This window comes from Myxine glutinosa, chromosome 14 (genome assembly GCF_964187855.1).
Source record: "Myxine glutinosa chromosome 14, kmMyxGlut1.1, whole genome shotgun sequence".
Lineage (NCBI taxonomy): Eukaryota > Metazoa > Chordata > Myxini > Myxiniformes > Myxinidae > Myxine > Myxine glutinosa.
In genome coordinates, this window is record NC_136274.1 from 1,606,293 (window position 1) to 1,623,727 (window position 17,435).

General features: G+C 41.8%; 1 protein-coding gene across 1 annotated transcript in view; it reads right to left on the reverse strand.

Moving 5' to 3' along the window:
- LOC137439388 (carbonic anhydrase 2) overlaps positions 1-17,435 on the reverse strand; it is a 235,684-nt gene that overhangs the window by 28,899 nt on the left and 189,350 nt on the right. The window contains exon 5 of the mRNA XM_068135100.2: positions 14,994-15,086. Coding sequence (XP_067991201.1) covers positions 14,994-15,086 — 93 coding nt within the window. The remainder of the gene's footprint in view (positions 1-14,993; positions 15,087-17,435) is intronic.

Genomic DNA, 17,435 nt, shown 5'->3' on the forward strand with positions numbered 1-17,435 from the left:
GATAATTACAGGAAATGTGTACTGTTCTTGTTGTGATTATGAGAGATAATTACAGGAAATGTGTACTGTTCTTGTTTGTTGAGTATGAGAGATAATTACAGGAAATGTGTACTGTTCTTGTTGTGATTATGAGAGATAATTACAGGAAATGTGTACTGTTCTTGTTGTGATTATGAGAGATAATTACAGGAAATGTGTACTGTTCTTGTTTGGTGAGTATGAGAGATAATTACAGGAAATGTGTACTGTTCTTGTTTGTTGGGTTTTGAGAGATAATTACAGGAAATGTGTACTGTTCTTGTTGTGATTATGAGAGATAATTACAGGAAATGTGTACTGTTCTTGTTGTGAGTATGAGAGATAATTACAGGAAATGTGTACTGTTCTTGTTGTGATTATGAGAGATAATTACAGGAAATGTGTACTGTTCTTGTTTGTTGAGTATGAGAGATAATTACAGGAAATGTGTACTGTTCTTGTTTGGTGAGTATGAGAGATAATTACAGGAAATGTGTACTGTTCTTGTTGTGATTATGGGAGATAATTACAGGAAATGTGTACTGTTCTTGTTTGTTGGGTTTTTCTGACGTTTCCACAATGTCGCTACAACGTTTCACTTTCGTTGTTGCAACGTTTTGCTCCAACGTTTTGGGGACACTCAAAATGTTAAGTGAATCGGATAAGAATTCAGGAATTATTTCATTATTAGCGATTAATGAAGTACTTATTTAATTAATTACATTGCTTATTAAATTACAGTAATTACATTACAGTAATTACCTGAGGTAATTACAGTAATTACAGTTCCGGTAATTACAGTAATTACAGTAATCATTACAGTAATTGCAGTAATCTTATTACAGTAATTACATTACATTAACTCAGGCACCTTTTGAGTAAGGAAGCTGATATTTGGACATAACACTGACCAAGGGATGTGGCTGTCAAGGAAAATATTAATTTATTGATTAATCATTTAATAAATTAACTCGTTGATTTATAAATGACTTATTTAATTAAAAGTCCTCAGAAATACATCTTCGGATGAAATACTTACAGATTGGTTATGCTATGAGCCAATTGATTAAGGAAAATATTTTGTGATGGCCATATTGGCAATTTCGTGGCCATATTCGTGGCAACTCAGTTAGTGCCACTGCACCTTTAAAATGCATCCCTGCGTTCATTTTTCGATCGATTGAGTTAAAATTTTGAACAATCGGATCTGGACTGTCGTTATTAACGACTCTAGCACGCACCCGTCCAATCAGGATGGAGCGGTATGGTCCCCGGATTATCACTGCCCGCAGTTTTAATTAATTTTACTTTTTCTCTTGGGCATATAATTTTGAAGACATGCATGTCATGATAGAGGAAATGTTTGTTCTGTTAAACGGAATAAATGTTGTTTATTTGTGTGGGTGTGTATTTTTGTGTATTTGGATATATTTTCACGACTAATTCCAGTTATCGTCCTGCAAAAGGTCTGCTCGTTCTTTTCCTTTGAGTCGTAAATTCCTGTTGAACTCTCATTAAAAAGCGGAATTAAGTACGCTGTGTGATGATGGAGATCCTTGATGACGAATCAGGAATAGTGAATGAGCAGACAAATATCACGGATGGTACACCAGATAGGGAAAATGTAGATGAAACCCCTTTTTGCTCAGGTGCTGTGTAGCGCTGCACAAAGATCCATATGAGCGGGGCCTGGGTGCTGTGTAATTAGTACACAAAGAACCAATTACTAGGGTGCTGAATAAACACAAAGATCCATTTTTGGAGCTGGTTCTCCCGGTGCTGTGATTTATTCAAAGAACCAAAATCTTGTAAGAATTAAGATATGATTTGTCGACATCATAAATACTTTAATATATGTAACGATTTTTGTAACGATCATCCTGCAAAAGGTCTGCTCGTTCTTTTCCTTTGAGTCGTAAAATCCTGTTGAATTCTCATTAGAATGCGGAATTAAGTACGCTGTGTGATGATGGAGATCCTTGATGACGAATCAGGAATAGTGAATGAGCAAACAAATATCACGGATGCTGCGGCTGGAGCAGGGGAAGCGATTTTTTGAATTGTTCAATGATTATTCGATATTGTTATGACTTATTGTCAATAGGTATACTAAGTGGCCATGAGGTAGCCTGTTGCTATGTACAGTTTTATTCTATTGTTGATTATACCACATAGCTGTGGTGATAAAGGAAATGTTCGTTTTAAATAGATGATTATGATAGGACCATGACGATAAAATCATGATGATTATTATGAAAGATATCATAGGGTTCAAATGCAGAATGATTGCATGAACTTGGGAAAGAACTTTCAAGCCCTATGGGATAAATTGGGTGGTACAAGCGATGGAGTTTCAAAATTTAGCATGATTGAAGGAATTTTACAGTCTTATTTCAGGAGTTTTACGAAATTTATATTGCCAAGAGATTTTGGGTACTATTAAAAGAAAAAAAAAATGATGAGATATTTTTCCCAATGAACTTTAATATCTGCCATCCATTTTGGCTGTCTCACGAATGAAGGATGAGTTGCCTTTAGTGGTTGCAAAGAAAATTTGTGGAGACCAGGCAAAATGGGGAAATATGTCAGATATGACCCTAGGACAGGACGGTGATTCATCAATTGACATGAGGTACGAACCAGAGGTGACGGTCAATGGATGGACCTGTCCTGACATCATTGGGGAAAGGGCTTATGCAAGGAGTCATCCAGAATGATTAATTTAATTTATTGATGAATATTGATGAATTAATTGAGATTGAATCTAATTGATTGAATTTAATAGAATAAATTTAACTGAATAAATTGAATTGAATATATTGATTGTTTGATTGATGAAAATGCGGTCTCAAGAAAGAAGCTTTGATATCTTTGCGTGATATTAACAATGTGGAGACAACCTGGGAATATTGAGCAAGGTGGTGAGTTTATATACAGATATATATGTGCGGTTACCATTGTGTGATTTCCCCGTCAACAGAGCGGACACCTGAGGATTCACCCATTTCATACTGACCCTCCGGCTCATCTGCAAATACTGATCTGTGAGATTGGATTGTGCAAAAGCCACGGCTGAGGGAGATTCTCTGGAAATCACCGTGCGAACAGGTGGAGAGACCCTTCCTGGAGGTACGAGTGAAGCTTTAGAGGAACAAACTACAACACATCCAACGCTACTTTGATAAAAGGCAGAATGGGAAATGGAGCCTGCAAGAATACACAAGGACAACCAGAGATTCCACAAAAAGGTACTTGTACACATCATATGTACGACCGTTATGGTGCAGAAGCTATAAGGCAGGTCGAGAATTGGTATTTGTGGACAAAGGGACATGATGAGGAGTTTCCAAGAGATGGTACATTTGAGCGAAGTCGATTGGAAAGATTGGAACAAAGATTGAAAGCCAGGAAGAGACAGAATCTAACGGTAGACTGGCTTGCATTCCATCTTTGGGATGGTGAATCCAGACAACGGGAACAGCAAGAACGGATAACGGAACTAGAACTTAAAATAAAAAGGATACAGGATACAGTGGAGGAGACAAATGCACAACTGCCCTCGAAATTAGGAATGAAAGTCACAGTTGTCCCATCTGATTTCCAGTTGTCTCCCCAAAAAGGACGGTACAGAGAATTTTTTCGTGTTTCAGGAGATAACGAGAGATTGCAGTGGCAACTCAGGGATGTAGAGATGCAGCCCAGCAATACAAGTGCACAGGTGCACAGATCAGACAACGACAGAAACCGGTGTTTCGAGTGTGGAAAGATGGGACATTGGAGAAGAAGATGTCCGTATGTCAACAGGAAGACAAGGTCATGGGGCAAACCAAGATCAAGGGTACCAGTGCTTACCGGTACCTCAGACAATGATTAGGCCTTCATTGCTGCAAATCCCAAATGATGATTGGCCTCAACAGATTCGATTACTGGACAAACATGAATAACTGTCGATGATTCTTGTGTCTGAAAAGTTTTCAGAGCAAGAATGATTCATTTTTTCTTTTTGCTTGTTAACAAATTAATAATTAATTGATCAAATGCCAAAATTGGATCTTCTATTTTGGGCACAGCAATTTTAAATTTACAAAGTTTGGAACAATTGCGTTGCAATTTTTTGGCAAACCAAGTAACAAGAGTCACATGATGATCAGGTGGGAATTTCGGACTATTGTTCCGCACGATTGATAGGTCAATGGTCGACTGACATGCAAATGGGTGTGTAGTCAAAATTTGGATAGATTAGTGTGAAGGCAGAAAGGGTAATTTCAATGTGACATAAGGGTTTTCTAAGAATGGACTTTTGGTTTATTTGTCTATAAGCATTTTGAATTTGATTGACAAATTTTATGAAATTGAAATAAAATTGACACCCATCTGATCTGTAAATAATGGTTCCAACGCAAACAAATATGCATAATGCATGTGTGTGTGTGTTTTTTTGTATCAATCTTACAAGATTGTTGACACCGACAGTGTGCCTGTCTGGAAATGGATAGTTATATGTGGATGGGATTGGGATATGTGGATGGGATTGAATATCCAGAGAATCCGTAAAATAAAATAGAAATATAATTTGATTATGAACATTATCTCTTTTGTCAAGGGAAATGGAATATAAAAATTTGATGTGCTGGGTTATGAGCAGCCATTAATTAATAGTAAAATTGTGAGTAATTTTGGGATTCCATTTTTTGATAGAATGTATATGAGAATAACATCTATTTATGGATATGAGCTTCATAAAAGGAAATGAGGAAGTACAAAATCATCCAAATTTGGGAGAGGTCTTACACTGACTTCCCAGAATACTCTGCTCATGGATTTTATATATATAAACTTGAATTTTATCAGCATATAAATTGGGCTGTATGTATGGATGTGTTTTAGGCATAGATGATATGGGAAAAGAGTAAAGAAAATTTTGCTGGTTTGAACTATTGTGGGTTTTCAGTTCTGGAGTTTAAACAAAGTCACTGGTTAACAGATGAGAAAGGATAGTAAATAAATTATTCTCTGCTGGGCAAATTAAGTACGATATTACTAAGACTTATGAGAGCTATTGTTCCACCTTACAGCAGTGGAAAATTATTGGGAAAAATTAGATCCAACATAATGAATCTATAAAAGAATGTGATAGGGATAATATCCTCAATTTGTACTAATTATTTGATTGTGGGTAAAGGAATTAAGTCATCGTAGTGGATTGTTAACAGCAGCCTGAAAATGTCCTGAGAGTGTGCATCCATGTAATCAGAAATCCCAGATTTGTTTTTTACAAACAACATTTTGGTAGAGGTCTTGTGTGGAACACTTCCTTGGTAGATAAAAACGGTACTGCATGCTGGCAGCCACTTTTGCGGCCAGTTAGGCCAAACAAATTGAGAGGAAATTGTAGTTAAATACGTAAGTTACACATGGCTATTTGTAAAAAAGGAAATTTGTTGAGATGGGAAACATTTTTCGAAGGTTTATTAAAGTGTTATAATATGACATGTGGCAAGGCAAACTATTGGATGGGAAAATTAGATCTGGCTATAGAATAAATTTATTGACCCCTTGAAGTTAATCCTTCGAATCATTGTTTCACTGGCATTTTTGTTCAAATTGGAAATAGTTTGGTAGAGCTTTGGTTAAAACCTTTGGTTGCGGTATCTTGGAACGAAATGACAAACCATAGGAGATTGATAAGAATAGAAACGAATATGGACCCAAAATAGAAAGTTGGATTCATGCCCCTCATTGCAAACAAGCACATGGGGCTAAGGTGGACGATCCCACAGAAAATGAGGCTGCACCTAGCAGCCCAGCAGAACATTCAGTGGTAGAAAAATGATAGTCGTGATTTACAGTCATTTGAATTACATTTTAACACCCCTTGCATTGATAAACATTACATTTTCAACATGCGATATTCCTACTTGGGATAGTGACATTTATTTGCCTACATGACATACAATTACCTGCTGATATTAATACAACATGAGTGAAAAATGTATCACAACTACACTCATGATCAGGGGATTGAGTTCAACCCCGGGAGATAGGGGGATAAGGGTAAGACAAATAATCTGATTATGTTACATATTAAGGGATTTTCTTTATTTACCTTTTAGGAAGCTTGTTAGTTTGGTATATAATGTTAAATGTCATCGACATATAACTATGTCATAGGTATGAATATATACAAGGAGTAGCAGACTTGTTTGTTGGTTTAGTAGTTATATTGGCAATTGTTTTAGTGGTGGCTTGCTTGAAAGCCTTAGTGACGGTGTGTTTGAATAAGGTAACCAACAACACGATGATAACGCATGAAGTGACAAATGAGGAAAGAAATGTGGAACCAGAAAAGGAAGACTTTTATGGCGACATAAACAGTAGAATTAAGATAATGGCATAACGACAATGTTATGAGTTGTGTCAATTACAATATCAATGAACTCATATCACCACGAGTGACACACTGTTAGAAAAAAAGAGGGAAAAGAAAAAGTGGAGAGGAATTATGGTAATAATACATTATGCTTAATTTGTTGGTTTGGGAAAATTGTTGTTGGGAATTAGGTATTCCCGTTTGTGATTGTAATCATATACAATGCTATTCTTACTTTAGTAATAAAATACATACCTGATTGAATATTATTTGTGTGACGCATATAAATGAATATAACTTTTTGTGTTAAGAAAAAACAACAAATTGTTGAATGTGAAACTGTCGGAAGATATACATGATTATGCTGATTTCATGGTAAGATGTACCCTATCTGATTCAGTGTGTGCGGAAAGCAGATTCAGATATGACTGAGCATAAGGATAAGACGAGATCACATTTTGGAGGGATTGCTAACGGAATTGGGAAGAAGTTCGAGAAAGAAAATTTGTGGCTAAAAAATGAAGTTAATCGTGGCATACACCCTCTTTCTCAAAGAATGATGAAGACATTCTCCCGTGTAACTTGGAGATGAATGCTTACCTTCACCAAGGAAATTTATGTGACCATTTGCCTGGATCACACTGCAACATATGAAAGAAAGGCGATCACTTACTCTTGTTCGAAGACTTCGAACATTCACCACATCAGAAGTTGCAGGACAACGACATTTTACCTGCAACCTCTGTGAAATGCGGGGACATATGTTATTACTTCACCAACGTCCGGGGAACCAGCATGGAGCTGCAAAAAACGGCTGTGCCCTTGTCACAACAGCTGTGCATGATTCTGCTGGTTGCTCCTGGTAAGGACCATGAATGACCTGAACACCATGGTCCCAACATCAGAGTGGATGCATCCGGCATCCCTGTTCCACATCTTGCTGGCCAATCAACGTCACACCAATACTTGCTGCCCACTCACAATGAGGGAGGAGGCAAGTCGACTACAACTGGGTGAAGGCCTTGTTCAAGGAATCATTATGGTTCACAGCAAAAAAGTGGCAAGAATGCTACATGGAGAGAAGGGTCAGTCTATGACTCCGCAGTGTTACCACAACAGCGAAATCCTACACGAAGTAGTGCAGGAGCTATGAAGACATTAGGAGAAAATGTTTCATACCTGGATTCAAACACAAGTGATCAGCCCTTCCTTTCAAACAAAGTCAACATTTGTGTGGAGGCAAACGTTTTTGCCAGATGGTGCAGATGCTTTACAAAACTTGAAAATGAAGTGAAATTGTTATATCTTGGTGATGGTGAAGTGTTGTTTTGAAAATATATTTGTGATGCAAATGCAATAGATTGAACAATATGGAAGGAGTCAATGACCAACGAAATGTTTTGTGATTCTTGCAGGATGACGGTGTATGCCTAAGGGAATTTGATTACCAAAGTGATTGATTATTTACTTATACTTGTAATGATGTTTACTAGTAGTGATTGATTGTTTACTTATATTGATGTTTAGATTAATGGTTAATATAAACAAAAACAAAAAGATGAGGGAATTGTGGAAGTGTAACTCAGTGTAACGTATTGATTGGCCCTGGTAACTCATTGATTAAATCTGGTAACGAAGCAGAATGTGCATGAACATGATAATCTCTTGAAACACCTGGTCAAGGCCCCAGGCTAGAGCACCCTCCTACTGTGTAAATGGAAATCACAGCAGGAGGGGAGCGAGTTGATGCCAGGACTTGGTGCAATGCATGACCTCGGGGCATCAGCGGAGAAAGGATTAACGTTTCAGCGGACAGAGGATTAAGTCCAGTTTGTCGATATAAACTAGAGCAAACGTGGGGTCGACAGGACTTGCTACGAGAGGCGCTGACCGAACGGGAGTGTCGGATGAACGAGAAGGACCAGCGAAAAGAGTTAACCTGATCCATTATATTATGCGGTATCATTTTGGTAATTGGAATGAAGTAAATACAGTTAATAAACTAGACCTTTTGTAAACCTGTGTGCGGTCATTGGAGTCCTGTGAGTCATACACAAAATTCTTCCACACCTGTGAGGTATAAACTAACTGAAACCTGTGAGGTATAAACTAACTCTGAAACCTGTGAGGTATAAACTAACTCTGAAATCTGTGAGGTATAAACTAACTCTGAAACCTGTGAGGTATAAACTAACTGAAACCTGTGAGGTATAAACTAACTGAAACCTGTGAGGTATAAACTAACTCTGAAATCTGTGAGGTATAAAGTAACTCTGAAATCTGTGAGGTATAAACTCAGTCTGAAACCTGTGAGGTATAAACTAACTCTGAAATCTGTGAGGTGTAAACTAACTGAAACCTGTGAGGTATAAACTAACTCTGAAACCTGTGAGGTATAAACTAACTCTGAAATCTGTGAGGCATAAACTAACTCTGAAATCTGTGAGGTGTAAACTAACTCTGAAACCTGTGAGGTATAAACTAACTGAAACCTGTGAGGTATAAACTAAATCTGAAATCTGTGAGGTATAAACTAACTCTGAAATCTGTGAGGTTTAAACTAACTGAAACCTGTGAGGTATAAACTAACTCTAAAATCTGTGAGGTATAAACTAACTCTGAAACCTGTGAGGTATAAACTAACTGAAACCTGTGAGGTATAAACTAACTCTGAAACCTGTGAGGTATAAACTAACTGAAACCTGTGAGGTATAAACTAACTCTGAAACCTGTGAGGTATAAACTAACTCTGAAACCTGTGAGGTATAAACTAACTGAAACCTGTGAGGTATAAACTAACTCTGAAACCTGTGAGGTATAAACTAACTCTGAAACCTGTGAGGTATAAACTAACTGAAACCTGTGAGGTATAAACTAACTCTGAAACCTGTGAGGTATAAACTAACTCTGAAACCTGTGAGGTATAAACTCACTCTGAATGACGTGGCAAGACGAGTAACAACGTGTGATTGGTTCAGTGAACGAATGGAAAGGTACCCAAATTGGATCAAGTCCTTGTGGTTCAGTGATGAAGAACACGTCCATTTGAATGGGGATATCAACAATCACAACAACATCTTCTGGGGTGCTGAGCCTCCTGTGGTGGGGTACCCGGACCCTCAGTCGTTTCAAATTGATGCAAAAGTTTCGTTTTCAGTACCAATTTGAAGGTAAGGGCCTATAGAACAATCTTGGTTCGAGTGTCAAGCACTCAGATCAAAAATGGGGGTTCTGGGGACGAAATATGGAAACTGTTATAATTTTTGAGTTGATGATCCGATATGAACATATGAGGTATGTATGGATTCAGGATCAGGAGTAGAAACTTGTATTTCAAGCGTATTGCCCATAGAAGCAATAATTTGCCGGTATCGGCGCATACCCACAAAAAAAGACCAAGGGTCAGAGGCCCGTTAAGCTGAAACATGTTTAAAAATATATATATACTGGACAATTACACTCGGACCCAATGATATAGTGACATTTTTATTTATCTATTAACTGTGCTGCATATGGTGGTGAGTAACTGCTTAGACAATTGCTTGAATAACAGCAGAATCGCTTCCCCTTAAACTTGAAGGAAGACGTGCTGTGTCTGATCCAGTGAATGCATGGAAGAGGGCCATGTGGCTCTGCACGTTGTCGTGTCCAGGTCTGGGGCGATGGTGTTCAGGGAGATCGTGCTGTGTCTGATCCAGTGAATGCGTGGAAGAGGGCCATGTGGCTCTGCACGTTGTCGTGTCCAGGTCTGGGGCGATGGTGTTCAGGGAGATCGTGCTGTGTCTGATCCAGTGAATGCGTGGAAGAGGGCCATGTGGATTTGCACGTTGTCGTGTCCAGGTCTGGGGCGATGGTGTTCAGGGAGATCGTGCTGTGTCTGATCCAGTGAATGCGTGGAAGAGGGCCATGTGGATTTGCACGTTGTCGTGTCCAGGTCTGGGGCGATGGTGTTCAGGGAGATCGTGCTGTGTCTGATCCAGTGAATGCGTGGAAGAGGGCCATGTGGATTTGCACGTTGTCGTGTCCAGGTCTGGGGCGATGGTGTTCAGGGAGATCGTGCTGTGTCTGATCCAGTGAATGCGTGGAAGAGGGCCATGTGGCTCTGCACGTTGTCGTGTCCAGGTCTGGGGCGATGGTGTTCAGGGAGATCGTGCTGTGTCTGATCCAGTGAATGCGTGGAAGAGGGCCATGTGGCTTTGCACGTTGTCGTGTCAAGGTCTGGGGCGATGGTGTTCAGGGAGATCGTGCTGTGTCTGATCCAGTGAATGCGTGGAAGAGGGCCATGTGGCTCTGCACGTTGTCGTGTCCAGGTCTGGGGCGATGGTGTTCAGGGAGATCGTGCTGTGTCTGATCCAGTGAATGCGTGGAAGAGGGCCATGTGGCTCTGCATGTTGTCGTGCCCAGGTCTGGGGTGATGGTGTTCAGGGAGATCGTGCTGTGTCTGATCCAGTGAATGCGTGGAAGAGGGCCATGTGGCTCTGCACGTTGTCGTGCCCAGGTCTGGGGCGATGGTGTTCAGGGAGATCGTGCTGTGTCTGATCCAGTGAATGCGTGGAAGAGGGCCATGTGGCTCTGCACGTTGTCGTGCCCAGGTCTGGGGCGATGGTGTTCAGGGAGATCGTGCTGTGTCTGATCCAGTGAATGCGTGGAAGAGGGCCATGTGGCTCTGCACGTTGTCGTGCCCAGGTCTGGGACGATGGTGTTCAGGGAGATCGTTCTGGGTGTCTTTTCCGCTTTGAAGAAGATCCAGATTTCTGCGGCCGGATTCAGAGCCTTGATGTGATGGAAATTACTCAGAAGGATTACGACAACATCTGTCTCCAGTATGAACCATTCAAAGTGACGATGTTTGGAGGGCGTGGAGGAGATGTACCAGGACACGTGTCAGCTTCCTCATGCCCATGGTTGCATTGATCCATTGGTGGACTGTTTCCAACATGGTGGACTCGATCACCTGCAGTGATGTAGACATCCTTGTCATCTGGGAACTGTCCTTCTGTTATCTTTTTTTGACAGGAATAAGAACAGTTCCTTCTTGTTATCAGCGTTCGCCAGAAACTTCTGCCAATTTCCTGGGATTTTGGCAGTACCAGATACGCGTTGGCAGTACCAGATACGCGTTGTCAGTACCAGATACGCGTTGTCAGTACCAGATACGCGTTGGCAGTACCAGATACGCGTTGGCAGTACTCGATACACGTTGGCAGTACCAGATACGCGTTGGCAGTACCAGATACGCGTTGGCAGTACCAGATACGCGTTGTCAGTACCAGATACGCGTTGGCAGTACCAGATACGCATTGTAAGTACCAGATACGCGTTGGCAGTACCAGATACGCGTTGTCAGTACCAGATACGCGTTGTCAGTACCAGATACGCGTTGTCGGGTGCATGTTCCTTTTTTTTTCTTCTTTTTTTCTCTTTTTTTTTTTTTGTATACTGAATCGAGGCTCGTGAAAGAGCTAACATTTATTTCACAAACAAATCAACCAGACAAACAAAACACACAAAAAGAGGGAGCGGAAGACTAGATGGGGAGAGAAGGGGAAGCACACAACCACAACATTTGAGAGCAGGGAGAAGTGTGGGAGGGAGAGGGCTTGGGGGCAGGAGGCGTGGGAAGGGGAGGGGGGGGGGGGGGGGGAGAGGTGTAAAACACAAGGGGACCGAAATTAGCGGGGTTAGAAAAGATCAAGGTTTTGGATGGGGGAGGATAAGAGATGGTGGTGAACAGCTGTTTTAAAGACCTGGAGGGTGGAGTGGGATTGAAGAGAGTGAGGGAGTTTGTTCCAGAGGCGGGAGAAAAGAGGAATGAAGGAGTGAAGGTGAGCAGAAAGTCTTGATTTTGGCAGTTTAACCATAAGAGGGTTGCAGGCAGATCTTGTGCGACCTGTAGGAATATTTGGGGGACAGAGCCCAGAGAGAGCTGGGGGGGGGGGGGGGGGCACGGCCAGAGAGGAGTCGGTAGAAGACGGAAAGACCACCAACCTGCCTGCGGTGAGTGAGTGAAAGGCCCTTGGAGTTAGCTTCATCGCAGGAGATTCCAATGATTCTGAACGCTTTGGTTTCAACAGCGTGAAGACGAGCTAGGTGTGAGGCAGTAGCACCAGACCAGAGGGGAGAGCAGTATTCCATAGAGCTGCGGATGAAAGCCTTGTATGTGGTGAGGAGCTCAGGTGTGCCAAGGAAGGACTTCGCATGACGGAGGATGCCCAGTCGGCGACTGGCATTGGTCCAAGGCTGGCGACTGGCGACTGGCTTCGACTGGCTTTTCCCCTTGTGCCTCCTTTGATTGCCAGTGCACGATGCTTGGCCCAGACAATGTCTACTCTTGTCGATCTTTTCAAGTCGTTGCGAACTTTTGGGCAGAATACCTTGTCGAAATATGAATCAAAGGTGTTTCCTTGGACAGTTGTACCAGGAAGTGAGTGTATCAGTATTCCACCATCAATAACAATGAAGTCGTAAACATCTGGCGCAACTAGCTCCTCGTCGACAGAAATGGCGCTACTCCTACTGGCTCTCACGATGTACACCAACAAATCTGACTTGGTATAAGAGTTGAGGGACCCTTCGGATGACAACGCAGGTGGGGAAGATTCGTGAAGATTTGTGCCCAGGCTGATGACCCAACATACCCCATCCAACATACCCCAACATACCCCAAGATTCGTGAAGATATGGGGAAGATTCGTGACGAAAAATATCCTCCAAATCCCCCCCCCCCCCCCCACCACCCCCAATTTTTTTTTATCTGAGTGCTTGACACTCGAACCAAAATTGTTCTGTAGGCCCTTACCTTCAAATTGGTACTGAAAACGAAGCTTTTGCATCAATTTGAAATGAAAAGAAAAAATTACCCATGCACGGACGCGCACTACTGAGGAGGTGTCTAAGATGTATCAAGGGCTCCAAGTCCACTTGCTTCTGTGCATTGAATGCCAGACGGAATATGTGCTGAGACCATATTGGTGCCAGATGGGGTATGTGCTGAGACCATATTGGTGCGAGATGGGGGTATGCTGGGACCATATTGGTGCCAGATGGGGTATGTGCTGAGACCATATTGGTGCTAGATGGTGTATGCTGGGACCGTAATGGTGCCAGATGGGGTATGTGCTGAGACCGTATTGGTACAAGATGGGGTATGTTGGGACCGTATTGGTGCTAGATGGGGTATGGTGGGACCGTATTGGTGCCAGATGGGTATGCTGGGACCGTATTGGTGCCAGATGGGGTATGTGCTGAGACCGTATTGGTGCTAGATGGGGTATGCTGGGACCGTATTGGTGCTAGATGGGGTATGGTGGGACCGTATTGGTGCTAGATGGGGTATGCTGGGACCATATTGGTACCAGATGGGGTATGTGCTGAGACCACATTGGTGCTAGATGGGGTATGCTGGGACCGTATTGGTGCTAGATGGGGTATGCTGGGACCGTATTGGTGCCAGATGGGGTATGTGCTGAGACCATATTGGTGCTAGATGGGGTATGCTGGGACCGTATTGGTGCTAGATGGGGTATGGTGGGACCGTATTGGTGCTAGATGGGGTATGCTGGGACCATATTGGTGCCAGATGGGGTATGTGCTGATACCATATTGGTGCCAGATGGGGTATGCTGGGACCGTATTGGTGCCAGATGGGGTATGTTGGGACGTATTGGTGCCAGATGGGGGTATGTTGGGACCGTATTGGTGCCAGATGGGGTATGTTGGGACCGTATTGGTGCCAGATGGGGTATGTTGGGACCGTATTGTTTCGAGGTGAAACCAGGTGAAACCTTCGACCTGCTCCACCAGCTGTTTGGAAATGGGGTCATCAGCCTGGGCACAGCGCATGAGTGGGCGCCCCAAAGCCCGGATCTGAATGCATTGCATTTATCTCTTTTGGGGTGCTGCCAAAGGTCAAGTTTACACCAACAAACCTCAAACTGTCCTGAAGCAGGAGGTGGAGGACCACCGTCAGGCTACCACTGCAGCCACTTACATACAATTGTGGAGAATTTCAGAGTCAGGATCAAAGCCTGTTCGAATAAAGGTGGAGGACACGTTGAAAATGTCAATTACAAGCAGAATAATGAATCATTTGAAATTGGCATGGTGGATACTTTTCATCAATGTATCACTGAACTTGTTACATTTTGTAATTTTTATGCCTCCATTGACGAAGTCGCCGGAGACGTTATGTTTTCAGGTTGTCCGTCCGTCCGTCTGTCCATGCGCTTGGCCATTCATACGTGATAGGTTTTCGTTACCGCGATAACTTGAGAACAGGTGAATGGATTTAGATCAAACTTGGTACAAGTATTATAATGATGTAATAATGTGGGCGGAGGCATATCGGTCGACGTCGTGACGTCGAAGAGTGTCGTGCTTGTTCTACAATAAAACGTTCAAATCGTCCACGATTTTTGGAAACACCCTGTACACAATTTTGACCCCTTATACCCCCCCCCCCTCCACCCCCCTCCACATGTACTCTCAAAATTGTTTTCCTTTTCCTGAATCATCCTCCATTCAATTAAATTTCATTTTCCCATTTTAGCCTTCACATGTACATAATAAATATATAGAAATGGCAGTAAATCAAAATGGAACTCACATTGTAGAATACAGCAAGAACTGCCAATCCATCAGGCTTTTCTTTTGCTTCCTTTATGGTCTTGTACTTTGTATTATAATGCACAACATGTACCTGCAGAATAATGAAATAAACACATCATTAGTTCAAACATCGAATCGACACTCACCCATTCGGCACGCGCACATTTGGGTCTTTGGGGTCTAAAGTCTGAGGAGTATTCGGGTTCTAAAGGGTCTTAAAGGGTCTTGGGTGTTGGGGGTCTAAAGAGTCTTTGGGGTTTTAAAGGGTCTTACAGATCTTAAGGGATTTTAGGGATCAAACGGGTCTTAAAGATATGAAAGGTTTTAGGAGTCCAAGGGGTCTTCGGGATCTTAAAGGGTGTTAGGATTCTAAAGGATGGAAGAGTTCCTATGGGTCTTAGGGTTTGGAAGGTTCTTAGCAGTCTCAAAGAGTCGAAGTAGTCTGGTCGAACCCTGGTTGAACCTGGAAATTGAGTATACAGTTTTTTATTTTAATTGATTTGTATAGCTTAGGGTGTTCTCTTTCATAATCTGTCGGGTGAACCTGGGTCACCCTTGAGCGTTTTGAGAAATTCAAGATGGCGTCCAAGATGGTTGCCATTTCATATTATCGGCTATAACTTCTTTCATATTTAACCTAGGATGATATTTTTAGTGTCTAGTCATATGTTGTAGGGGTCAAGGAATCCATATAAATCAATTAAAACGTCGGTAAGTGATTACATCATGGTAAATCCAATATGGCTGCCATTTTGGCCGCCAAATCATGTTTTAGGCTTTAATATGCTTCATATTTAACTTAAAGTCGTAATAATGGTGTCTAGGTACAGTATATGTTTTTGGGTCAAGTAATCCAATTAAACGATTTAAAAGGTTGTTGAGGGATCACATGTTAAACCAAAGATGGCTGCCATTTGAGCACGAGGCTAAACTTGATGTCGTTTTAAACATGTGATGCTAACATTGGTGTCATCTTTGAAAATCTGACATCTTACATTTCTGATAGTAGCTGTGACTGTTATATTATGTAATATATAACCAGGAATTGTAAAGACAATTTACAATGTCTAATAGGATGGATGTAGCTACAACACATGAAGAAGCGGACAATATCATTGTTCAGCAGGCAATGATGTGTGCTTGAAGCAATGAACTAAGTGAAATAACTGTAGTCTCTGATGATACAGACGTCTTCGTACTTCTTGTGCATTACTACCACACTGCAAATATGAAAAATCGTGTAACTATGGAATCCCCAATCAAGGACAGAACAGTCATTGACATTGGAAAAACAGTGGAGAAACATGCATCCATAGTTACTGAAATCCTCGCTGCCCACGCATTGACCGGGTGTGATACCGTAGCATGTTGCTATGGGATAGGCAAGGCCACTGCTCTGAAGGTATTGGGTGATGGATACTCCCTGTCACTTCTTGGTGTAATGGACACTCCAATACAAGAAGTTACTGGACAGGCCACTGCATTCATGTCAGCGTGTTATAGACAAAGTTCCAGCGAGTCGATGTCTGAAGCACGATGGAAGGTATGGGCATCCAAAACAGGACAGGCTTCACCATCCCCACCGAAACTGTGCTCTCTTCCTCCAACCAATGAGGCGTTTGCAGAGAATGTAAAAAGGGCCCATCACCAAGCCATTGTGTGGCGTTATTTGGAGGATGACAATCCACCAGAACTGGATCCAGAATCGTATGGCTGGAGGAAGGACACACAAATGAAAAATCTCCAACCAATTTCTCTTCCAGTCAACACAGAACTCGCTCCGGAGTCTATCATGCGTCCAATCCAATGTGGATGCCAAAGTGTCACGCCGTGTATTACTCGTGTGTGTAGTTGTTCAAAGTAGAATTTGAACTGCACAATATTTTGCGCCTGTAAGAGTACAGGTTGCTGCCAAAAAAGGACAGCTTGATTGCGTAACTGAGTGTATTTAGACTGATTTGATTGGTTATCATTTTTCATGTATGTTACCACTCAAAAAGCTTGAGTTGAGGCAGTGGCCACCTGTAGGCCTCTATTGGCCAGCATCTTTGGATTAAACATGACATCCCTCAAAAACCTTTTAAATGATTTAAATTGGATTACTTGACCTGCAAAACATTTGATTAGACACCGAAATTACAACTTTAAGTTAAGTATGAAGCATATTAAAGCCTAAAACATGATTTGGCGGCCATAATGGCAGCCATCTTGGATTTACCATGATGTAATCACTTACCGACGTTTTAATTGATTTATATGGATTCCTTGACCCCTACAACATATGACTAGACACTAAAAATATCATCCTAGGTTAAATATGAAAGAAGTTATAGCCGATAATATGAAATGGCAACCATCTTGGACGCCATCTTGAATTTCTCAAAACGCTCAAGGGTGACCCAGATTCACCCGACAGATTATGAAAGAGAACACCCTAAGC